The sequence below is a fragment of the Helicoverpa zea genome, chromosome 4, assembly GCF_022581195.2.
Source record: "Helicoverpa zea isolate HzStark_Cry1AcR chromosome 4, ilHelZeax1.1, whole genome shotgun sequence".
In the NCBI taxonomy this organism is placed as follows: Eukaryota; Metazoa; Arthropoda; class Insecta; order Lepidoptera; family Noctuidae; genus Helicoverpa; species Helicoverpa zea.
This window is the reverse complement of record NC_061455.1, coordinates 11,622,802-11,648,423: the sequence shown is the minus strand read 5'-3', so window position 1 is coordinate 11,648,423 and position 25,622 is coordinate 11,622,802. Positions and strand designations below refer to the sequence as shown.

At 34.6% G+C, this 25,622-nt stretch overlaps 1 protein-coding gene across 1 annotated transcript in view; it reads left to right on the top strand.

Moving 5' to 3' along the window:
- Window positions 1-25,622, top strand: part of LOC124629569 (polypeptide N-acetylgalactosaminyltransferase 2-like) — a 105,744-nt gene that overhangs the window by 60,857 nt on the left and 19,265 nt on the right. Inside the window, exons 2-4 of the mRNA XM_047163013.1 lie at window positions 20,162-20,409; window positions 23,430-23,528; window positions 23,753-23,820. Coding sequence (XP_047018969.1) covers window positions 20,162-20,409; window positions 23,430-23,528; window positions 23,753-23,820 — 415 coding nt within the window. The remainder of the gene's footprint in view (window positions 1-20,161; window positions 20,410-23,429; window positions 23,529-23,752; window positions 23,821-25,622) is intronic.

Sequence of the window (25,622 nt, the reverse complement as noted above, 5' to 3'; positions counted from 1 at the left end):
TGTCTAGCATCTCAGGAACTATTGTGTAAGTTGATTGATGCGGAGTGCTCTGCCGCGGTGACGCAACGATGGTCTGTGTGGACTGCGCTCAGAGCATTTGAATAACTGGAGACGTTATTGACGTATCTTCCTCTTAAAGGTGCGGAACTGGTTACATGCACATAATGTACAGAAGAAAGAAAGAAATTAAAGAAAATTCAACTATTGGGCATACAATAATAGACGTATATATCTACCTAGAACATAGAATAATATTTACCTCTAGGACGATGCAAACAAACATGGACACTCAAGAACAAAAACTAATAAAAATACGAAAAAACATGAAACACATGTATCTACGTGTGTATCTAAACTTGACAGGCACTTGTATTAAAGTTAAATAAGTGAGCTATCACTATTTGCAGCGTGACTTCGCCAACCTTTCTTAAATTGGCCGACACTTTCGCATAGTAATCCGCATGCGCTTAGCGGTTCCAATTCGTTAAATGTTCTAAGTGACCGGGCGGCAAATTGCGGCATGCTAACGACCACGGATCAAATTACGAAATGTTTGATCGTGAACCGGTGGCATTAATTCTGTTTATTCTTAGGAAGATACAATGTGTGCGTGTTTTCTTTTGTACGATAATGTTGGATACATGATCGAGTAATTTGGGTCAGTTTGAAATGGTTTTGATTTTGTTGTTGTGAATGTTATGTTAAATCTGAATGAATTGAAACAAAAATCTTGTTGATGTGCGATGAATATGATATTTAAAGTGTTAGGTAGAACAGCGTTTTTTTTCAATAGATGGCAATTAAATAAATTCATAACTTTATCTGATTACCTAACTGCGAAGTTTTATAGGTATATAACGAATTGTTTACGATTGAAAATCGAAATTTGACATCATTTACGTGGAGCTAATAGAAACATTTTGGGAACCACTCTGTCTATTTGCCTTTTAAAACCATGGTCGTGATTAACTTCAATTACAATTTAGAAAGTGAAAAGCATTAGAAATTACGAGCATTTTAATTTTAATCGATCCGTGATTGATTCGTACTTAACCTCCAATGGTTTGAGTAATTGCTATTTTGAATATAACTTAGTAAGCTTATGTTGTTTTATCTATTATATTTTAATACTCCATTGTTCTTACAAAGCTGAGAATCGTGTATTCTTAGGCCTTAGTATTTAGTTATTCGAATGACCTAAATTCTAATCTTGCAAGGTCAGTTGAGAGTAGAGTATGAAGGATTTTGAGTTGAGATTTAAAATTAAACCCGACATGGTTGTTGTACAAATGATGCTCTTGGATTTTTACACAATATGATTTACTTATAGTATAGTTATTTTTCCAGTTACTATTCATAAAAATTACCACAAAATGTCAAAATTAATTAACACACATAACATTAACATATTTATATCACAAAAATAATGACGTTAAATAAAAAAGTAGGTAACATCTATGTAAAGGAAGTCCTAACTCAGGTAACATAAAAAGAAAAGGTAATAAATAAAATCAGCTAATTATCATAATTCCTAATGCATTTTCATTTTTATTATACCGGATACCCATTAGTATTGCCGTTTGAGCAAACTACGGATTTTACAAGCTACAAATTTACATTATCATTTCCTTGCAATTACGATGAAATAACATTCTTGCTAGAATCTAGTTTTTTTTTCTGTAAATTCCCATGGCACTTGAATTTCATTCAATTTTTTTTATTTTAATTGGCTTTTAGCACTAATTACCTGTACCTTATCATAAAATAATTTTGATAAGTAATTATTTTATTGGACCTTTAAATTGAACCTGTTTTAGAATTTATCGCTTTAAACGTAGAGCAGTTTTGCGAATATGTTTTTACTAGATAGGTATCCGTAAATATCTAATTAACAACAACCGAAAGCAAAAATCAATTCATAAAATCTAATTATGGTGTCTATTAGGTACTAACGACAGCAAAGCAAACTAAAAGCAACAACAAAAGAAGATATAACCATTACGCTTAAAACACTACACTCAAAGAGTTCCCATACTTTTATTCGATTACATAATAAACAACATCTATCAAAACTAAATCAGAACCAAGTCTTGTTTCCCTTTCATTGGATTTGTATCGCCATTACACATTACATGGCCGTAGGCGTACAATCTTGTTGGATCATAAAACTCCAATTACGTACAACTCAAGCCAATGATAGTGAAAGCTAACATATCCTACTGCCCAAATAAAATCTCTAAATAAATGTATCTACACTTTTATGTAACACCTACGCACTTGGAAAAAAAAACAAGTTGCTATGCTAATGTGTGTGAGTAGGTATTTTTTTGTTTAGCGTCAGTAACTGAGAATGATGCTCTTAGTATGTATATAAAAAAGTGTTTTGTGACATAATAACTAAGGTGAAAAGTTTCTGCCGTAGGATGCATGTCGGAGTTGTTTGTATAAGGCTGAAGTCTGAACAGTTTGAAACTCTGCTCAGTAACTAACAGCTATAATATACGCCTGTCTGATTGTCAACCTCAATTTTAATTAAATGGGATTGATATTAGGTAGTCTGTGTTTCTTATCAGTGTAAGATCCTTGCCTAATAATAGTTGTCATTCATTAAGCATAAATCTGAGGGCACGGCGGTGCCCCAGCCAAGACTCGAGCAAAGCGGGCACGGCCGTACCATCTTTTCTCGAAGCGTTTCGTGGCTATTTCAGCCCCCTGTATCTTCCATGTGAACAAAGCTAGGAGTTTAGGTTTTCGATGACCAAGAGTAAGTATTAGAACAAGCTCAGTCTCAAAATTACAAGACATTTGAATAAATAGTTAAAAGGAGCGACTTTTAACTTGTGCTCATGGCCAAGTCAATATTATTGTACAGTGAACGAAACTATTGATATAGTCACAAAATATTAATTTATTATTACAAATAAAGTAGAACAGGACTTGGCTTCTATGTGATCTCAAAACATTTTACGGTGGAGGAATTGCGTAGAGGATTGGCTTTTTTTTACATTTAATGTTTTTGGTGGAATATATTATTTACCAAGAGCAACAGCGGTCGTAATAAATCTACAACTATTTTTGCTTACGATTATTATAACAAAAGAGAACAAATCGAAATTGTAACTCATTTCAAATTAGAATTTAATTTATCTAAGTACCTGTAATTCCCCAGCAACAGTCTATCTCAGCCTAATAACAGAATTCTTGGAAAATTAATATTGGATGGGCTAATTAAAATTCACGTTTTGAATCATTAGAATTAAAATTATTCATATCAGTAATTTTAGACTGATTTCAATAATTTTGAATTTCATTCTCCATGGCTGAATTTGGATATTTTCAGCAAAGATCTTAAGTAAGCTCCAACAGAGAATTAAACCATTTAAACCCAAAAGCTCCACAGGAATCTTATTTTCAAAATATGGAAGATATTTTCACCAAATTCTATTTCGTTTTTGCTGATCCTTCAGATCCCAAAATTAAAAAAATAAATATTATGTAAATACTTCAAATAGAATTTCTAAACGAAAAAAAAAATATAGATACAAATAAACTACATTAGTTATTAAAACCTTAGAATATAACAACTTTGCAATGAATGTAAAATGTTATGCGACGTGACCCTTTTTTCCACATAAACCCAACCTTAGCAATTAGTACGGTTATTTTCATTTTTCACGGGTCACGTCGTAGTAAAATTGAAAATTTTACTCGTAAACCCCAAGTTATACTTACTGTAAATTATTTTAGTAATGAAAACCTCACCTTTTATAGGTACGGTACGTAGACTTAATTTTGTCTGTTATGTTTATAGAAGTGGTTCTCAAAAGAAAATAGGAACTATTTGAATGTTGGTAATTTTTCAAAAGGTCGGCGGACAGAATTATAATAATAGCTGCGAAAATAAAAGTTAATTGATAGACTGAATTTAGATAACACCTAGCTGGTGATTAAACTAGTTACGTCTACAAATAATTGGCGAGGAATAAAATGTACGAGAAAAGAAGTCTTCCAGAGTTTTTCGACTCCTTAAAGAAATGTTATTTATTATTTCGAGCGGCCTTCAAAACAAAACTTCACATAATCTTACCCACATTTTAAACAAATCATATACCACACCATCTTCGTACATTCTTCAACAGTAATCCAATTACAGCGAGTGCGTGATAGTGAAAGCGAGCCGCGGTCAGCGCGCGTCCTTGACTGCTGGCAGTTGCGACATCGCTCCGCACAGATCCGGTTATTATGAGTAAAGCAGAGTTGTGCTCATTGTAGTAGTAGAATTTTTTATTTTGGGGATTTTGAAAAAGTCTTATTTCTTGCAGTAGGTAATGGGCCGTCTTTTACAGCGAGTATTTGAGCCATTCCCAAGTAGCACAAAACTGTTGCTTAAGAGCTTTAGAGCCAATCCGATTATTACCAAAGGTGCCAAGATCAAGCGCCAGAGCGTGCTCTACAGACCTTATGCAGCAGCTTTGCAGCCAAAGGGGCACAACTTTTTGCAGTCTATAGTTCCATTAGAACTTCATAGTAGAGGCATAAAAGCGATACAGGAGCGGCAACTAATAATTAACACCATACTAAAGCTCTTATGGCGATGATTGAATGAATGACAAATTTAGCCGAATGAAGTAAACTTCACTGATCGTTCACCTTGTCTCTCATTTATAAAATATATTTGTTGTTCCTGAGTCAGACATTACTGAATACAAATAAATATTAAGTGAACGTAAGTGTTTTTGAGCTATATTTTGTATTATATGGTAAGTAGCTACAAACGCAGATCAGTTTATAGTGAATATAGTTGATATTGTTGATGTATTTTTAACGCGCCTCAATAATTACCTCAGAATATCGTAAAATATATAAATTATTATTACATAAATATTTTTGTATCACATACCTACACGATATTGAAATTACATACTGGACTACATTCGTTTTTAGTAAGTTGCTTGTTCGATGTTTAGATATATTTTACTACAAATGCGATAAAAACCTATAAATTTCTCGACTACTAATAAATAATTATCTTGTAAACATGGCGTCCATTGAAAGCAGCTTTAAGTTGCAACTTCCACCTTAAAGACTCCTCTCTGCGCGTCATAGCGCTAAGCTTCACTCTTCTGAAGGTCCAAGTAATATCTGTACCTCTATTGCAGTTCAAGTCTGCACTGTGATACTGCAGATATCAAACCACACTTTTAATGGCTACTTGTTTAGAGATCCATAGAAGTCGTTGGACACTCTATAATACGATGATATATTATTGTTAATTGTTTAACACTTAAGTACCATGTGTTACCTTGTTTTCAGAGTACCGTTCAAAATAATTCAAACTTTTAATGCACAACAAGATAAACAAAAATTTTGCATCTGTCCATCTAAATGGAAAAAACGGAGTGTTTCACTATACTTGAGAGTAAATAAATGGAGCTACTGATTTTTTTTATATTCTTGAATAAATACATATTTTTTGTTATAAGTTTTTTATTACTTCAAAACAAACATTATTTTTCCTCTGTATCTGATTCGTTATCAGTAATTGAGAAAACAAAATCTACGGGACCCTTGCTTGTGTTTATGAATAAAATACCAGAATGTATCCAAATGAGCAGGCAATGTCTATTAACCTCCTGCTTCTATTGTGGAGCCTTAATGCGGCTATAAGTAGCACAGAGGATCAAATTTCTACTTAAGTCTGCACAAAAGAACAAATCATTTCTGCAATGGAACCTTTAGTGGCAGAAAAGTGATAAATATATATTTTATACAGTTCCGTTAAAAAGTCTACAATTAGAGTCTTTATGCAACTGCATAAAGACTTACTTACTTACTTAATAAACTGATGTACGCGTTAGAACTCTAACGCGTACATCAGCGGCAATAGAAACTCTTTAGCAGCTTTAACCTTTAACATAATTGTTTGAACTCTCTTTTAAAGATGTAGGCTGCAAATGGGTTGTAGAATGATCTCTTGTAAAACCTAGAGTGCCATTTGGTTCAGTTTCTGTTGCCTTAAGTGATATTTACAGCTATGAGCAGCTGCGGAAGCAATAGTAGAACTTAGAGTTACTTTCGGAACCCCTAAAGCACTACTGTACAGCTAACAGTTGCAAAATAGGCTGCTATTTCCACTAGTGTGCTAGTTGGGTTCGCGCCACGCAGATGCGGTTATTACGAGTAAAGCAGAGTTGTGGTCATTGTAGTAGTAGAAATTTGATTAAAAAAAAAACTGGAAAATTCTAGAAAAAAAAATAACTGAAATGTAATTTGGGAAAACATGTTATACTCTTACGATTTCAAGGTAACTAGATCTATGTTTTTTCTGTTAAATGCGTAAATATCCGGGTATCTTAAAAGTTTTCCGTAAGATAGGGATGAAAACATAGGAAGCAGCTTAAAGATTAAAGAGGCAGCAGTACGAGAAATGGAACAGACCCATCTTCATTTTATAAATCACGGTGTTACATAATACGAACGAAAGTGAAAAAAAATATTTGTGTCACTAGAGTAAATGCGTGTATGTTGCTCGCCTTGTGCCCCTTTTTACTCGAGAATTTCAAGCATCCCATTGAAAAGACTAGCAGGATACATTTAAATACATCTGAAACCAGGGCAATCGAGCTAAAAGCGTTACTCTGGTAAAACTTACATACTTATAAGCGGTCACTAAAATTGAATTCGCTCTGCCTCTTAACGTTTGGTTCACAAGGTGATTTGTAATTGGATTTTCCTGATAGCATTACCTACAGGATGGTTATTCATGATCGCACGTTGGAATGCTTTTTAATTTCTTTCTTTCTTCTTTCTATTAATAGTTGTTTTATAGGAGTGTGAACTCAGATTTAGGCCACGTGCCCTATTCAATCCCTTTCGCTTTGAGTCCCTGGAGTATCTACCTATTAGACTTTAAGTGTCAAACCTGCCCATGGGACCTTTGTATTCTAACCCAAATGTATTTCAAGCATTCCTTTAAAAACTACAAAATTGCTACTGTTATAGCTACTATGCTCATTTTCGTTACTACACAGCAATCAGTTCTGTCTATAATAATACTTACTACATAAGAATTATCATTTATAACAATAACTACACAACAATTACAAAAATAACTGCCAAAACAACATTCATTACTGTACTATCTGAAACTCAATCACATCACACAAGACCGCCGCATTCTTGCAGACATATTTATTTTCCTCATCCAATTAACGGGCAGTTCCCCCGAGACGGAGAAACACGATTCCTCTTGTTCCTTAATCAACTCTCGAAGAAACTATGCTGAGAGTAGACATATGATAGGGACGTTGTTGAATAGAGCTGATGGCCAAAAACAATGTTGTAGGAAATATTGCTGACACGGGGTGTTATATTTTTGTCTGTGGATTGCATATTATGTGGTGAGATTTCCGTCATATGTCAACTCTCAGCATAGTTCCTCCAGCTATGTCGATTGAGCATTAGGTTAAGCAAAGCTTGGCGCGTTCGGTTTCCTTGTTTCGGAAGGCACGATAAATTGGTGAGTCCCCGTCATTTGTACATTTTTAGCAGTCGTTACGAATAGTCAGAAGCCAGAAAGTCTGACAACCAGTCTTGTCGACGGGTATCGGTTTGCCCGGGTAACTGGGTTGAGGAGATCAGATAGACAGTCACTCCATAGGTAAAACACTAGTTAAGACTGGAAGGCGAACCCAGCAGTGGGGAAAAGGCTAGGCAGATAATGGCAGGTGATACTGCCTTTCTTCTTTTCTTTTCTTTCTATAACAAAGATGGAAACTTATCCAGACCATTCAATCAGTGATACTGACTTATAGCTACGAGCTCTTTATCATATTACGTAATTGGCAAATTAATATTGGTATAATTGACCTATTAATAGTGTTTAAGTAATTTACTATCGAAAATAAATTACATTCGCCATATTTCAGCAACCGCAAATAGTATTTCAATGAGATTGGCAAGGACATACAGTAACGTTTTATAGAATTAATTAAAATACTCGTAAATACCCCGAGAACTAAGTGACAGTAGGAACTTTTCAATGGCATATTACGAGGAAAAGTTCTCTTAAGAGTATTGTTAAAAGAAATTAATTATTTTCCACGTAAAAGCGATTATCCATGCATCGTCCACGCCGAGAAGTTGACTTATATTGTAAATGTGAAAAGGCACTTAGTTCATATTATTATAATTTTCTTCATCATGGCCACCCTCCTGTAGGCTTCCCAGCATGTTTTCCTCATCTATACTTCTCCATCTGAATTATTATTATCTCAGTAATACCACTTAACTTCAGTCAATGTCATCTTTCTACCATTTCTTTAGTCGTCTACTTCGTCTATCTATACACGCTTATGCTCAAGAGCTTCCTCACAACATGACCCTCATTCCTCCACATCACATCCTCCAATACAATTTTCATAATAAGCCTATTCATACATCCAGGCACACATTATTCTATCTAGTAGCTTAACCCATGAAATTAATATAATAAGCCGATAATCAAAACCTCATAACCACAGCACAAACGACCACAAAACCATACATTTAATGCATTATTAATTACACGGTTTCATTACAAAACTACCGATAACTTATCAAAGCTCAATAATAAAATTAATTTTATATTACTGCACGGATAACACATAACCTTAATGAATCATGTATTCATTATGTGTTTTTAATTAAGAGTTCGCGCACACTAGAAACTAAATAGTCCGGCGATAGCTGGCCCGATGGCTAACAACATTTTTTTTAAAGAAAATCATACTTTTTTCGACTTATATAATTTAAATGAAAAAAATCTTGATCCCAATCAAAGTTTTTAGTCGGTCTAATACCGGCTAAAACCAGATCTTTGAAATGTGCGTACTACCATACATCTTCATACAGATTTATGAGCTAGAACAAACTATCGGCCGACTTAAAGTTTCCAGTGTGCGGGAGCTCGAAATCAATAAAGTTATATTGAAACACCTCATTTGATACGCCATTCACGATTTCGATTATGTCATTATGTCACATTAGATTGAGCTCATATAAGGTAAACCTATTGTCATTTTAATGTACATAAACTGTCTTTTCACGTTAATCACTCTTTTGTAGGCAAATGTATGTTATGCCTAAACAGTACGAAGAAAATCATGCTGTATTTTTTTTTTTTATAATGACTCCCAGATTCAGCTATCAGGGAACATAGATAGCGAGTACCTCTCCTTAATTATTCGCAAATAACTGGAATCTTGATCACCTACCTACATGGTTTTAATAGTACATCTATTATCGTATGTTAAAATAATCATTCTTCAAAACTATAAAAATAGTTCCAAATTCAACGAAAAAAAAGCATCAATACGTACAGAAATAAAGAGTAGACTTTATTTACGAACCATCCTTCAGTACAAATCTAACCGTTTAATAGGTCAGTGACCTTAAAGTGCACATCTATAATTCAGTAGCTCTACGGCATAATCTTCGCATTACTTATGAATGAGGAACCGCGCACTTGCTTGAACTAAACTGCATACAAAGAAACCATTTCATTTCACACTCATAGTACATTTTATGTAACTACTAACTTCTGCCTATAGGAACGCCTGTATGATTTGCAATAAAACCTAAACCTATCAAGTATAATGTATTCTATTCTATGTGAAAGAAAAATGAACTCAAATTAGTCAAGTAGTTCCAAAAAAACAGGAATAAATAAATGTTCTATTGACGGTATTAATCCTGATACGAAATGTATAAATTATTGAGTTAAAGAAGTAACTATAGCTCTCGTTTTTTCAATGTATAAAGATTTGTTCATGATCCATAGAGAAAGAAGACCTTAAATTAGTATATCAACAACATTCAGAGAGGTGGATAAACCCTATTATACACATACCTCGTGCCCTACGGGGTCCATAATGTACTAAAATATCTAATGTAACACCTTCATGAAACTTATGGAGTGCAATAAAAATTGAATTGAATTGAATTGAATACCTCAGTATAATAAAATACCACGTCCAGATTTATATCTAAAAGGAAAATATTTTATTTACAAAGTACTTTACTTGTCTTATCATCAAGATCGTAACATTGTCAACTTAGAACCGGAACACTGGCGGACAAAATAATTGCACCACAATTATAGACATATAAATCATATGTTCCGTACACTCGAAGCCACACATTTATGGTAAACATTTCACAGTTTACCTAACGGCGTGTTTGTTGCTTTTTAGGGCTGACAAACATGTTGAAATATTCTACGCAATGTGTTTTTAAGAGCCCGAATTTATATAATTTAATCGAGCCATTAACATTTTTTACTGAATAGTGTTAGATGATGTTACTGTTTTGTAAACGATTTCTCTACATCGCGGTCAAAGTTGTAACAGTTAAGATGGATATAAAATAATTATGGCGCATTACTTTGTTGGCTAATGCATTAAAGTTAACAGTTGAATGTTGGCGTAGGTCAAGAGGCCAGCGAAGTGGCTAAAGACGCTTCTAGCAACAAATATTTAAATAACGCCAAAAAACTATAACATATCGCAACAAATTCTTCCTAATTATGTTTAAGGACAGTTTCAATCATCACAGCTTTCATTTATTTTTATTACCTCAATACCAACTCTCAAGTGACAAGAGCAGCCCTAAGTTAGCACCCTGTCAAACTCACCGCGTCGGTCATGCCCTGCGGAGCGCAACACAACACAAACATTACTCCAGTGTTACACTTGTACTTTTCACTGCACTGCAGTGTACGCTTCCTAACTGTCGTACATTGTTGGAAAACACGGGTTTTTTTGTGAGAGCGCACACCTTCTTGGTGTGTGATTGTATTTAAATTGCACGGTAGAACATGCGTAGTTTATGTAGTTAGGAACAGTATGTTATTGTGAGTTGTATAGTAAAAATAATATTTTTTGCTGTACAGCAGCAGTAATCGAAAATTATTAGGGTTGAAATAAAACTTAAAAATTATCCATTGCTGTAACTGTCCCCAGTTAAGGTTCAGCTTCTAGTCTAACTAGATAGCTGGTTAATACCGGTTTTCTAGAATAGGACCCGTTGGCCAAACTTTCGACATCCTACTGAATACTAGCTAAGTTCTAGTGGCTACCTAAGCTGTATTATAAATATTTGAGTCGAGTATGAGTATTAGAGTAGATTATCATTATGTAGCCACTCTGAGCACAGACAAGAGTAGAAAGTCATAAACTATAGACAGCTATACTACTAATGCAATTTACTCAGCCACTTCGATTCAGAACTCCACAACGTGAAAATACTCTAGGACCTAAAATAACCAAAACAGTATTCTGGTGCATGCCCATCGATCTTGGTACAGGTGTAGACAAACCCAGGAGAGAAATACATAATAGTTCACAAGGTAAATTGCTGCAGGCTACAAAGTGCAAAGCAGCTGAGAAACTTATGAATATTTTCTATATTCTTGCTTCATTCATATTTATTTTCCAGGTAGATAGGTGAAGAAGTTTCACTCCATTTTATGCATTATTTACTGCAAGTTTCCTTAAGTCGGTATTATCTATTTATTGTCTCACTAAAACTATCCCATATTTTTTGGCAATCAGCCATCACCCGTGTAGATTCACACACTCAATTGAGAAATCCAGCATTCGCTATTGACCCATTATAAAACCTTCGACAGAGAAGACACCATTGCAAGACCTTTTCGATTTTGAAAAGTTTTTTCTTAAATTCATAAAACTACGTTTACCATCCTCCCTATCTTTAAACAATCAAAAAACCACTACCAACATATTCATTCAAGCCGATTTTAACACCAACCACACTTTCACTAAGTACTCCATTTGCCTGCTAATCTACCAACCAAGTAGAAAGCTTGCCATAATAAACCAGCTAGGCTTATCTCGAAGAAAACAGGAATTATGGAAAACTATGTAAAATCAATGGCATTTAACGAAGCGGCCGGAAAATGGTTTGAATGTGGAAATTGTGCGTCGATAGATTTTATTGCTGGATGGCCGTCGATGGATGTTATTTTATTAAGTATTTAGATAAGTTGGATTAGAATTTGAATCTGTGAAGGCTGGTTTCCTGTTTTCGACAAATGGTCATTTCTAGTTTGAATTGCAATTTTATTGAAAGCGCGATAGTCGTAGTTAACGATCTTTTCCAATTAAAGTAATATAGCAATGGAGAAGATCAGTTCAAATATCAATATTGATGATCAATGGAACTAATAAAGTATTTCTGGTATGAGTGCCTGTTTATTGATCTTATAAGTTGTCAAATTCTTCGAATAAACTTAATGGGTCTTTCAGAAACTTATTATATTATCAACTTATCGTACTTATCAATGAACGTTTTTAATATAAATGAATATGATATTTAACGACATCCTCTCTCACTTAGTAACACACTGTTTCAAGATGTTTGCGAGATAACCTACGCTTGTATTACTAACGGTCTATACATCCTAAGGAAGCTTCTCATTAGTGAAACGCTCGTTTATAATAATATGATGAGTAGAGATTTTGAATGATTGAAATATTGAACTAGTATCTATAAATTTTTCGAAGAAATTCGTAAGAGATAGTAGATAACTTATTTATACCATCTGGTTTAGATTTCTAATTAGCGATGTTATGTTTGTAATTTTGTATGTAATTTTCAACTTTTCCGTTGGTAACTAGAACTCCTACTAGCTGCTTCCAGTGGTTTCATCCGGGTCTCACGGGAGCCACTGGTGCAACTGGATAAAAATCTGGTCCAACAATAGCTGTCTAAATACAAATTATATTATATAAAAGATTTTTTCAAATCGATACAGTGGTTCCTGAATTCTAGTGCGTTGCTAACAAACTTTTCGCTATTACCTAAATGGATGATAAACTTATATTCATGTACCTTAGCAACGATAATCGCTTACCGCAAACTAGGCAGTCAAAAACGCTGTTATAAATAATGCGCCCTTTTCTATGGCATATCAATTTCAAATTAAGATAAAAGAACCCAAACAAGTAACATTAATCCACTTAACAATCCAACCATAGCTGTCACACTCTTGTTACAAAGTGACAAAGTTTATAAGTACATACCAACATAGTGTACCAGTGTACCTTATTACTTTCACAATAGGTAGTGTCAAAAGTGAACTCATTCTGTCTTATGTGATAGATTGTAAGATAACAAAAATGTTGGTCATAAAACTATGAGTAGTTAATGACTATTGCATATTATGCCTCGTTGGTCTCGTAACATGAGGTTTAGAATATTTTAATCTGTTAAAGATAATATCAAATAGTATAGATATTATCCTAATCGCTTGTTGAGTATTCATTATCCTTTGATTATTATAATATAGTAAAAATATTATTGCAGAGTATCAATACTAGCTACCGACTATGTAACCGTATTTATTTTTCTAGCTAATCTTGTAAACGAACTAAAGTATCTACCACTATCTGCACACATTATGATACTCAAATTCAAAAACACAATAGCAACCAATTTTTTTGTATCTACGTCAGAAGTACCATCTTCTGCCTTTGTATAGGCACTTAACTAAGTGCCTAGCCGTCGTTAGTTTGGCTAAAGAGACCGTGACAGGCACGATACGATTTGTTTTCTTTTTTAGGGTTCCGCACCTAAAGGGTAAAACGGGACCCTATTGTTTTCGCTCCTCTGTCCGTCCGTCCGTCCGTCTGTCACCAGGCTGTTTCTCATGAACCGTGATAGTTAGAGAGTTGAAATTTCCACAGTTGATGTATTTCTGTTGCCACTATAACAACAAATACTGAAATCTAGAACAATATAAATATTTTGGGGGTTCCCATACAACAAACGTGATTTTTTTGCTCATTTTTGCTCTGGTACGGAACCCTTCGTGCGCGAGTCCGACTCGCACTTGGCCGGTTTTTTTTTATAAAGTAGTGATGTAACTGATAAATCGAGAAAAGATAGGTTTTAGTCGATTATATCTAATGATAGTTGTGGACTATGGAGTTTGGATTGTGTTAACTTTCAAAATATAATTGGAAATATTAAGTATGGTATTGGTGAATGTTTGTTATTTTTGTGAAAGCATTTAACACTATTTGCGTTTGACTAACGTACACATAGGCTCAATTCAGTTGCAGCCTTTTTATCGTCCCACTGCTGGGCACAGGCCTCCTCTCACACGGAGAAGGATTGAGCATTAATCACACATAGGCTCATTTAGCATAAATATAAGGCAGAATCTAAAGTGTTATCTAGGTATAATATGACGAATGGCAACTTAAATAGTAGGTATAATTTGTCAAGTCATAGCCGCGGTTTCACCGGCGTCCCGGAGGAACTTCTGCCCGTACCCTGATAAAATGTAGCCTATGTTATTGGGGAGCAGTGTGGCTTTCCATCCATGATATAATTTTTAAATCGTTCCAGTACATTCGGAGCCTTACCAAACGGACAAAAAATCTTTATTATTATTAGTAGGTACAGTTTATAGAACAAGTGAAAAGAGTACAAGAACCTATAATCCGCAAATAAATATTTCAATGTCAAGAGCAGGAAATATTATGTAATTCATTTACAAAAAAAAATTAAATGCGTCAACTGTACAATCTTCAATCACATATTTCTTTTTTTCACCCAATCATTAGTAGTCGTAATTTTGACAATGACAGCTATGATTATGTTTTAATTACTTACGGCAATTAACACCGATTTAATCCGACAGTGATCAAGCTTGGTTTAATAACTAGCTGTTCCCCGCGGTTCCACCCACGTCTCGAGGGAAATATTAATCCCGTAACTGGATAAAAAGTAGCCTTATTCTGTTCTTAAGCGCTAGACAATACAGTATGTATCTGTTATGGACCAAGTGATAAATTGGGCAGTATACATAATGCCCGGTCATTATGAATAATGCCCAATATGAGAGTGCAATTTGATAATAATTATTCAAATAATCAAATTGACCGGGCACTATACATATTGCCCGTGACCTTTTGGGCAAAGTAATACAAACATATTTAATTTCATTTTTTTTTTATTGTTATTGACATTTAACTTAAAATAAACTAAATATTAAACCACTTAAATAATCAGCCTCATGATTTGGATTAATTATGAAGGACTTCTGCCTTAAAAATCCACTAGTTTTTGCATTTAAAAGTTAAGGAAAGTCATATTAAAAATATAACATAAAATATAATTAAATTTAAAACCAAAAATTTACAACGTATCTTTGTTTTATACAAATGACTTATAAAACAAAATAAAGTAAAGTTTAAGCGATCGGACTCATTATTTGGCATAATTAACTTTTATTATTTAGCTTCTCTAAATAAAATTCACATAGAAAATATAATTAAAATAGGGTGCTATTTAAACAGGCTTCTTTTTAATATCATTACTTGCCCCCAAAAAATGTATGATGTCTTCTAAATTACTAAGTCAGCCACAATTAAATTTGTAGCATGCTAAACTAAAGTAAACTTCTGAAATACTATTAAATGACATCATAAAATATATTTATTTAGCTTCTAATTTTTTTACTCAGTACGTTTAAAATATAACACATCCCATATCAATTGACAGGGCATGGAAGTAAGCATGCAACATGCAGCAAGCATGGCTTCTGTCACGGCTCCGGCGCTGCGGGGCTCCGGCGGTCCCATGCGAGCTTATCGTCGCAGATGGTTTTCACGCTCACCACCGCAGCTTCGGCTTGCTGGCCGGCTCAGCCGGCCAGCCTCAGCCGTGGCGGCGAGCGCTTCAACTACCTGCGCCTCAGCTCGCAGGCCACCTCGCCCCTCCGCGCCTACGCGGTTTTGAATTGCACTCTAGGGGTAGGGCAGACAAGACTACGTGGAGTCGGTTTTGCAGCGATTCGTTTTCGTCACTAAGTTCAGATTTTAATACAATGTTTTGAATCCAAATTAACTAACTATTCTACCATAAAAAAAAGGAGCCAAGAAAAATGAGATCAAGAAAAACGAGGCCGAGTTAGTAAATTAGATGACAATTGGCCAATTAATAATTTTGTGGCTAGACTTATAATTTCCCATTAAAATAGAACATATAATTTAAAACAATAATCATAAAATATGTAGCAAGTAACAGGATTTATTTATTAGAACAACTGCCACCCTCGCACCGCATAAAATATAGCTTTATTATCAATTTGCCCCACTATCATGTAGCAATATAATAATGCCCGTGCAATGTGATAAATAATGAAGTTAAGATAGTTATTAATCACTTGGCCCGATAAAGCTAGACATTATTCATAATGCTCGGGCATTATAAATAATGCCCGAATTAATCACATGGTCCATAACATATCTACCTAATAATAAATTGGTTCAGTAGTTTCAAATTTATATATATAGGTGGACTTTTATGGGATAATCGATGAAAAGTGATGTCTGTAATATATTAGGATAATATTCCTATCACCATGTTGAGATAATGTAAATGTTCTATCCAATAAATAAATAAAATCTATTCTGATAAAAAAAAAATCTGTTTCAAAAGTAAATAATTCCGAACACATATTATTTCTTAATGATCTAGCGTGTTCAAAACGTTTTAAATAATACATAAATCATTTATTATTAGAGACGCTAAGACAGATGAATTAGGCTCTAGACTATAAATCAAATAAACTATGAATTGAATTTGAGTAAATCAACTGACAGCAAACAACGATATTTCACTTTGTTAATGCGCTACCGTTTATTTTAGTTCGTAATATTGTTTCCTTTTGTATTTTAAATTATAATGACGTCTGTTTAATTTAGAATTTTTATGTGAAAGAGCTTCATCATCAACCTAATAATATGAAAAGCTAGTCACTAAAAATGTTCCCCATGTCCCTAAGGAATTAGATCGAGTGCCCTGGTCAAAAGAAGCACATAACTGTCTCCAAATTATATCTCAATCTAATCAATCTTTTCAACGAGAAAGCGTAGCAAACAAACATAATTTGTCTACCTACTTGAAAGAGTAACATTGAAATTTCTAACGATCCAAAAGCTTCCTAGTGAACCTAATGACACCTACGCCAGCCATTTTCTTCCAATTATAATAACACAAACACAAACTTGTTAAATATCGATTAAACCAAAACTCTCCGAGCCATAATTATTTAAAAGCTTAATACTTATGTCCAAGGCCGATTTCGACCACGGCGGCTGTTCTCATATAAGGAGTTCAGCCAGCTGCCCAGGACATATTATAATGCACAAGCATTTGCGCAGACACAGGTGCACTCTTTATTCCTTCACTCTCATAGCCCGATAGGACGGCAATCCGACACGACCAAAGAGACATTAACGTGGAAGCTTAAAACTATCAGTATAAGGAAACTTAAGCACCCGGTTACGATCGCCAATGACTATATAAACTTTCTAGGAAAACTTGTCGGAATTGCTACGTTTATAGACGTCAGGAATGTGCGAGAAACATAAAATTCTGACCTTATAGGTCGCACGTACTTACCACCTTGATTAAAAGAGTATACAGAGAGATAGTATACAGGTGAAATATAGCTACATGGAGAAGACACCGATCCGAAAACATGACAAAACTGATGCTGCTGATTATTATAAAACAAAGTTCTTCCAAGCTTATAGATTACTGAGCGAATTTTCATGAAATTTTCAATATTGGATTTCCCAGGTAATAGTTAGGTACACAGGTAAAGCTGAGTCATTTAAATTTTTTTCATAAAACCTTCTCCTAAATCTGACAAATGCTGTTACTACAAGACAAACTGAGAATATCCTTTTTTAAAGGTTAATAAAAACATGCAATTGCATTGTTTACTTCATTTACGCGCCTATTTTCCGTATACAAAAGAAAACTATTATTCAACATCAAGTTTTCTGTTTTTCCCATTAGGCAATAAACTTTTAATTTTGTTACAAAAGATACCTTAAACCAAAACTCAAGGTCACGTCGTTAGGTTTTTACGTCATATCGATATTATTTCCTATTACGATAGATATTGCAAATGTGGTTTGCGTTATAATTATATTAAATAATGATTGTAGAGTTAACTGTTAGCAAATAAATCGATTACCTTGCAAAAAGATTGTATAGCAGTTACCCAATATTTTATTGTAAGAAAAGAGATGCTATTAGAATGGTTTGTGAAACTTTTTTAGTTTTTAATGGAGGGGAATTAATAAGTAGATAAGAATATACGAAGATGTATTTCAACTTTGTTATAAGAGGCTGGATTCCCATCAGTTCATCGCACACAGATCATCATACCTTTATCCTAAATAAAATAAATACCGCTATCAGCATATTCGCCTAAAAAGTTACTACTTTTATAAATAAGCTCTATTATAGGTATTGACTACCAAGTTTTATTAAAATCCATTCAACCAGTCGCGCATTCTGGAGCTACCAACATACACACTCACAAACTATCGCCCGTTACAATATACTGTGATTCATTCATAATGAATGGAGCTTATACTTAGTACTTACTAGGAATAGTTTTATATAATACATAATCAAGGCTTAGCGAGTGCCATTACTATTAAACGCAGCTTTAAAAGATCTTTTAGTTAGGAATGCGTAAAGCGGGTCGGCAGCCATGAATTAAATATTAAGTTGGCGCGCCAAAGACATCTTAGTTCTACCAGCTAGATATGCTATAGAAAATTTGTATGTGTATCTGTGTCAGATACGAAAATTGATGCCTTATTTGGGACAGTAACTAAATCCAAATAGTTGGTCGTACGGTATTTACAACAAGAACGTTTTGAACTGATTTATCTGAAAATTGGTTGAGAATTAGAATTATAACTAGGACGATGACAGGATACGTTATCCCAATTTGGGTATGGGAAGTAGTTTCCTCCGAACTCTGGCGAAACCGCGGGCAAAATCTAGTCTCTAATAAATTACAACTGAAATAATAAAGTTGCATAAAATCTGAGTCAGTCCTCATTCTGCTCTTAGTATGCTGTTAATCTCCCATATCATCGTTCAAATAACACCTTATTCAAACAAGCCATATCTAGAAGCAAACTGAAGAATTCGAGCTAAATCTTTGCACTACCATAAAAGCGTACTTATCGCATTAATTAATTCTCAGCGGCTCATCCAGTAGTTGATATACCTCTGTACGTACAAAGAGTACACAAATTGTGTAAAAGAGTATATTTTGTTCATGTTATTCATGTTCGGGATATAATGTAGGGTTATTTAGCAAGTTGAGTCCATATTGTATGTGCGAAGTTTGTATCACGGAGGAAGGAAAGATAGCGGAGATGCCGTAAATAACGTAGGTCAGGCGCCTTCTTGTAGGTACGCACGGAAGGCATAATCGAAACCATCAGTTACTAGAAGTAACGAGGCCTTCGGGTTCCTTGTCAACCCATCTGTCAAAGTCTGGTCTTGATTAATTAGTGATTTTATATTGAAAAAAAATGGGTGGTTTTTAGAAGGCATAAAAGAGGGAGCTAGTAACTTTCCTCGTCCCCAGAACGCCCGCATTTTGGCGCGCTCATTCCTGAGAACATTTTGCGTTTTGCAATCTCCGCAGGTCATTTTGTTCTCCTTGGTTTGTATGTATGTTATTCGTGCGTTGTTACAAGATTGAGTTGTATTGTGTTTAGTTGACGTCATAATTAGTTGAAGTAATTTCGTAGTAAAGCCAGTGTACTGTTTTCGTGATTCGTCCATTAGTTTACTTCGTAGAAATATTTGAGTAAAATATGCAACATGTTGTATGCAATCATGACATAGTTTTAGTTAGACTATATTTCTAACGGCCAGTTTCTTCATCAAAAGTTAAAGTTAAAGTAATGTCTAAAGTAAAAGTAACGGTCAAATACGTTTTTTCAAGGCTAAAATGACAGCAAAACTAATAGAAAAATTGAATTTGACCGTTACTTTTACTTTAGACATTACTTTAACTTTAACTTTTGATGAAGAAACTGGCTGTTAGATATGTAAACATTTAACCCGAACATAACTCGACCATAATTCTAATTTGAACCTAGAAAACTTTTTTACATTTCAAAAGTACCCCAAAGACGACCCGTACATTTTTTTGATGACCCATACATAAGACACGTGCGACCAAAATCAACTTCTAAACCATGTTTTGTTTTTCTCACTACCATCTCAAACTCCACAAACTAAAATACAACTCTTCTTGTTACAGGAAGAAAACATAGCCCTCCGCCTTATAAAGCAGCACTCAGACATCGAGGAACCAGAAAGCAGTCCAGCATCTCCTGAAGAGGTCTTCACAGGGAACACTGGTACCACCGGCCGGGCGTACTTCGACGAGGCTGGTTACGTCGCCGGAGGGTCTAAGGACTCAGACCCTTATGTGAGGAACAGGTTCAATCAAGCTGCTTCAGACAACCTGCCCAGTAATCGGCCTGTACCTGATACGAGGAACGCTATGTGAGTTCAACAGATTTTATATAGATTTCTAAACTAAAAATATTATAAAGGAAATGAATAGTGTGTATTGTAAAGGCTCCAAAACTATTGAACTGATTTAAAAAACTATTTTACTACTGGGAAGCTACTTCAGCCTCTGATGAGGCCCCAGTAAAGTATAACCTAAGTCATCAGACTTAGGTTATACTTTATCTGAATACGGGCCGAAGTTCCCCCGATTTATCTGGAAGCATTCAACACTAGTTTTTTACATTGTGAGATTCTTAGCTAGGCAAAAATATATGCAGCATACAAATATTAAATGAAGCTCCGCAATAAAACATTATAATTCTATGTTAGCATTGCTGTGGTCGACTAATGAGATGTTTGTAGAATATGATTACTGGAAGTAGCAGTTCATTAATACCATGAATTAAGAACAGGCGTTAATAAAACCGCAAATCACAGCAACAATACGTTGCTTTGACCTTGAAAGATAATGACTGCTCTTGACTAAGCCTAACTTATTTCTAAGCCAAACATCATTCTAACATACATAATGTAAAAAAGTCTGATGCAAATTGCTCCAGAAATAATTGCACTCTTAAAACAGTAAGAAGTTAGACTTTTTTCTGGTGTAAGAAAGTGTTTACCTCATTACGTGGTTGTAACCGACAAAAACTGCTTTAGCTCTAAAGATTCCCAACTATAAAGTACATAGTACATATCCATCACCGACCCGAGATCCAACCGCACATTGAAACCAGCCATCAGACATTTTTCAGGCTTCCGAAGCCACTTAATCACCGTCATTGATATTTGCATAAGAACCGAGTTCAGCTTGGAGCTCTCACACTGCAAACTTTTAGTCGGCCGACAGTTTGTTTGGGCTCATAAATCAGTATGAAGATGAATGGTAGTACGCAGATTACAAAGATTGGATTGTTCGAAAAAGAGTCCGCGGCCCTAATAAGGAACGTGATGGCTTTAAGTCAGTAAGAGTCTGATACTCCCTCACGCTGGTTACCCGCAGCGGGAGCGGTCATTTGATGATATACCATCAAAAAAGAAATATCAGACTGTCTGAAAACTTTGATTGAAATCAAGATAATCTTATAAAAAATAATTCCCAACCATCGCATCAACTGACGGACGATTGTTTAGTCTGTAGTCTGTGGTTACTCTTAGCGTGTTCTCTCACGAAAAGGGGTCAGCCTTTCTGATGTTGACCCAATAAATTCTGAGGAGAATAAATCATGTTATACCCTCCTATTTTCGCTAGATCATAGTTTTCCTTCTCCGTGAATGACGTCGAAATAGTGTGATTGATGCGAAGTTTTTGTGTGGAGGATACACGAGCTATTGAGACCTGTGTCCTTGGATAATGTAGCTTAAGAAAATACCATCATGTTATGACCATATTATTATAATAAATCTTTATCTTCTGTTTGCTGTCAACTCCTTGAGGTTAGCTGTCAGCTCAATGAATTTATTTCTATCTTCTGCCAAGACTCGTCCACTCTCAAGTGAGGTCGGATAATCGGCAACCACGATTTCCTTGCGCCTTCCAATGCTAAGATTAAGGATTGAACCTCGCTTCAGACCAAAATGTCGATATTATAGTTCTAGAACTAGAACTGGCCGTAGACAGGCATACGTTGAGCATAGCAAAAACTATTCTCCCACGTTTTAATGGATTCCTATTGTTGGAAACATGATGTAGGTACATAATCGTGTTTCCCAATAATTACACAAATCGATTTATAACGAGATATTGAGTATGATTATTTTCTTAGAAAACCTATCTCTAGGGAAACGAGAAAAGAATACTTATATCGTCCCACGGGGCTAAAGTGGTTTTGTATACACCTTGATTTATTAAAAGCTACTTAAAACCTATCCCCAAATAAATATTAAGTAAATAAAATGAATTAAACTACTCTGGCCTTACTACAAAAACTTTAACCACTGTTTTACACTTGTCTAAAAAAAATGTGGCTCCAAAATGAACCATATGTCAACGTCATAATTTGACATTTTTTTAGACAAGTCTTAAACTGACGTTAAAAAGTTTTTGTGGTAAGACAGCTCATGTCTCAACATGATTGGGAAAAAGGCTCGGAGGATGACAGCTCATGTCTCAGTAGGTAGTTATCTTCAGTTTCCAATCCTCCCACGAACCTTGATCAATATGCTCCAATTCTTATCCACTGCCTTAGGCTTAAAAATCTTTGCTCCACTTACCTACAGGACATCCTACACAAAGTTTTCCAACAGGCATTCTCCACTCAGAAACCAGTTAAGCTCTCAAATTCTACACTGACACGAAAAATTAACAATTACATAACACAAGTCATAATAACAAAAACAAACTTCTAAGTCCAATATTAGATGTTCTTAACCCAAATACCGAACTTACGTTTAAGAAGAGCAGTGTCAAGTGTGACCTCAATAGACACAACCTCATATGTAATAAGAGTAGGCATACGACCTCCTTGGACCACGGTGACCTCACGCGGGTCAATGTCTTTACAATTGAGAAGATTCTGCAATGATCTTAATGATAATTAGTGGGCAAATATGGTGATGAAAGGTTTTGAGTAATGAGTTTTTTGGAAATAATGAGGTGGTGAATTTTAGATGGTTAAGTTTTTTCAATTTTATTTATTGGGAACGAGATGTTCCCCGTGTTTTCATCGTCGTTTCGATAGAACTACTTCTCGCACCTGGATAAAAAGTAGCCTTGAATTTTCTCAGGTCTAGGATATTTATCTTATATAAGTATGCGGTTCCGCTAGTACTTAGCTGGTGTTAGGTGTTTATGAGTAAAAATCAGCACACTTGTCTCCTCACTTCGTTTATAAAATGAAGAACAATCAAAGTATGAGATGAATGATCAAGTTTTATTTGATCATTTATCTTACAAACATATGTCATAGACTCCTTACATGGAGTCAATAACTCACCATGTTTAGGGTAACAGTACATAGTACTCTCAATCATTGTATGGTCGATCAATAATACCAAATTCTCTTTCACAGGTGTCGGCTAAAGAAATACGATGATGACCTGCCACAAACGAGTATTATCATCACATTCCACAACGAGGCTAGGTCTACACTGCTTCGAACCATCGTCAGGTAAGAATCAACCCTTATGATACGCTCGGCAATCTTCGGCAAACTTCGGGAGTATTCGTTTAAAACCCTTTAAGTCGCAAGGCAGTTGAAAGTTTTAAGTCGAAAATCTTGGATATAAATAAACTGATTTTAATTGAATGAGTTATTAAGAAACTTTTGTTGAATTAAAATCTTAATATAATTTAGGTATCTTATTTGATTTTATCTTCTTGTTTTTGTTACAGCGTTCTAAATAGAAGTCCAGAGCACCTGATCAAAGAAATTATTCTAGTCGACGACTACAGTGATAACCGTAAGTACATATTCTTATAACTAATGAATTATAGTGAGATATTAAAGACTGGTTATATTTTCGCCAATAACCGGACTTAACCGTAGAAACATTCGTACTAAGCAGTAGGGATAGTGGAAACCGCATTTTACACTTTCTTATATCTAACTTAACTAAGTTATTCTTCTACATTTTCCACGACGCCTACTTATGCTTAAACCATCTTCGTAGTTTTAAACCATCCAAATATATTTTCACAAGTACGAAAGTGGTTTTGCAAAAAGAAAGATCCAATATTGTGTGTAAATATTTTACTTTACATAGAGGCGACTTACTTTTACATACAACAAAGATAAAATGCAAGGGGTCACCGCGATGCGCAGTTGTTAGCAATTACGCGGATTACACAAATCAAAACAACCTATGACCCGGACTGGATTATGTGATGCATAGTGCATGTATACGTAGATATAATCTCTATCTATCTATCTATAAGATCTATCTATCTATACAAGCTGTTGATTTGCATTTGTGCCATAGTTCAGGAGGAGGACATATAATACGTATATAATCGATTGGAATTACAGTAGATGGGAAATAACTAATATGCACTGCTTTTTTTGTCATTGTAATGTCGTGGTATTTCAGAAGTAATCCAATTTTATGAATGAAATTTATAAGTGATCGTTGCGTATGCTTTGTGTTTGCGTTTGTGTGAGGGCGCAGCGCGGTTTTAAGGCCATTAACACACGCGCCAAGTTTAAATAAGGCTAGATGACATTTACGGAAATCCGAAAAAAAATTAAAGAAAAAAAATTACGTACCAATTTTTTTATTGATTTGGGTCGAGAATCATTAGCATAATTACCTCCTTGAATATGGCACGGATGCAAATCAACAGCTTGTATACTAGGAATAGTGATAAGTTGGCCTACTTTATATTTATAGAATTTATTGTAAACACGTAAACAGCAACGCAACATAATATTATGTGATCTAGAATATCAAATCCTATGGTCAATCTATCCTTTCAATAAGTGCCTACTAGTTAACTTAGTACAAATGAATGGTTATTTTTGTATCTAGCAGATGAACACTCCATCACATTTACATCCTACTTAATTTTGGTGAAAATATGTAAAAAGGTTTATGTGTCTAAATGGATTTAAAAATGTATATCAAAACAACAGTGATCCTCTAGTACCAATCTTCTTCAATTAAATTTCGGTAGATAAGTAAATTCATTTTCATAATCTTGACTCATGAAATCCTACGTTTATTCTAAGAATAAAACTTTTGTAACAGGATTAAGGAGGTCATAAATCAAAATGTTTAAGTTAACTTGTGTTTTATTTATGGCGAAAATGTTGTAAACAAAGTTGCAAGCATTAACATAAGTTAATGAGGTCTTAGCTATGTTTAATGTGTCTGGTCTTACATGAACGCTAAATGGTTATACATTGCTAGTAATGGTTAGGGTAGGTAGTAGTCGGGGAAGTACGATACTGAATAAACGTGAAACTGAAACTTGTGTAAAAACTTCTGCAAGATTGGCGCATTGACTGACTAGTACATTGGGTGACGTGCTTCTGGTGGAAGTTCGATTTCTAATCAGAGTAGGTATGTGTATGTAGTTGAAGTAAAATTATGTTTAGTTAACTACTATTCTATAGGAGATTATGTAATTGGCATTCAAAATCAAAAGAAAATTGAAACAAAATACGTAAACTATTGTGCAAAACTTAAGTGCTTTCATTATGTAACAGCCACATTCTTAACAATGGTAGTATTATCACACAGTGCTAAGAAAATAAAAATGAAAG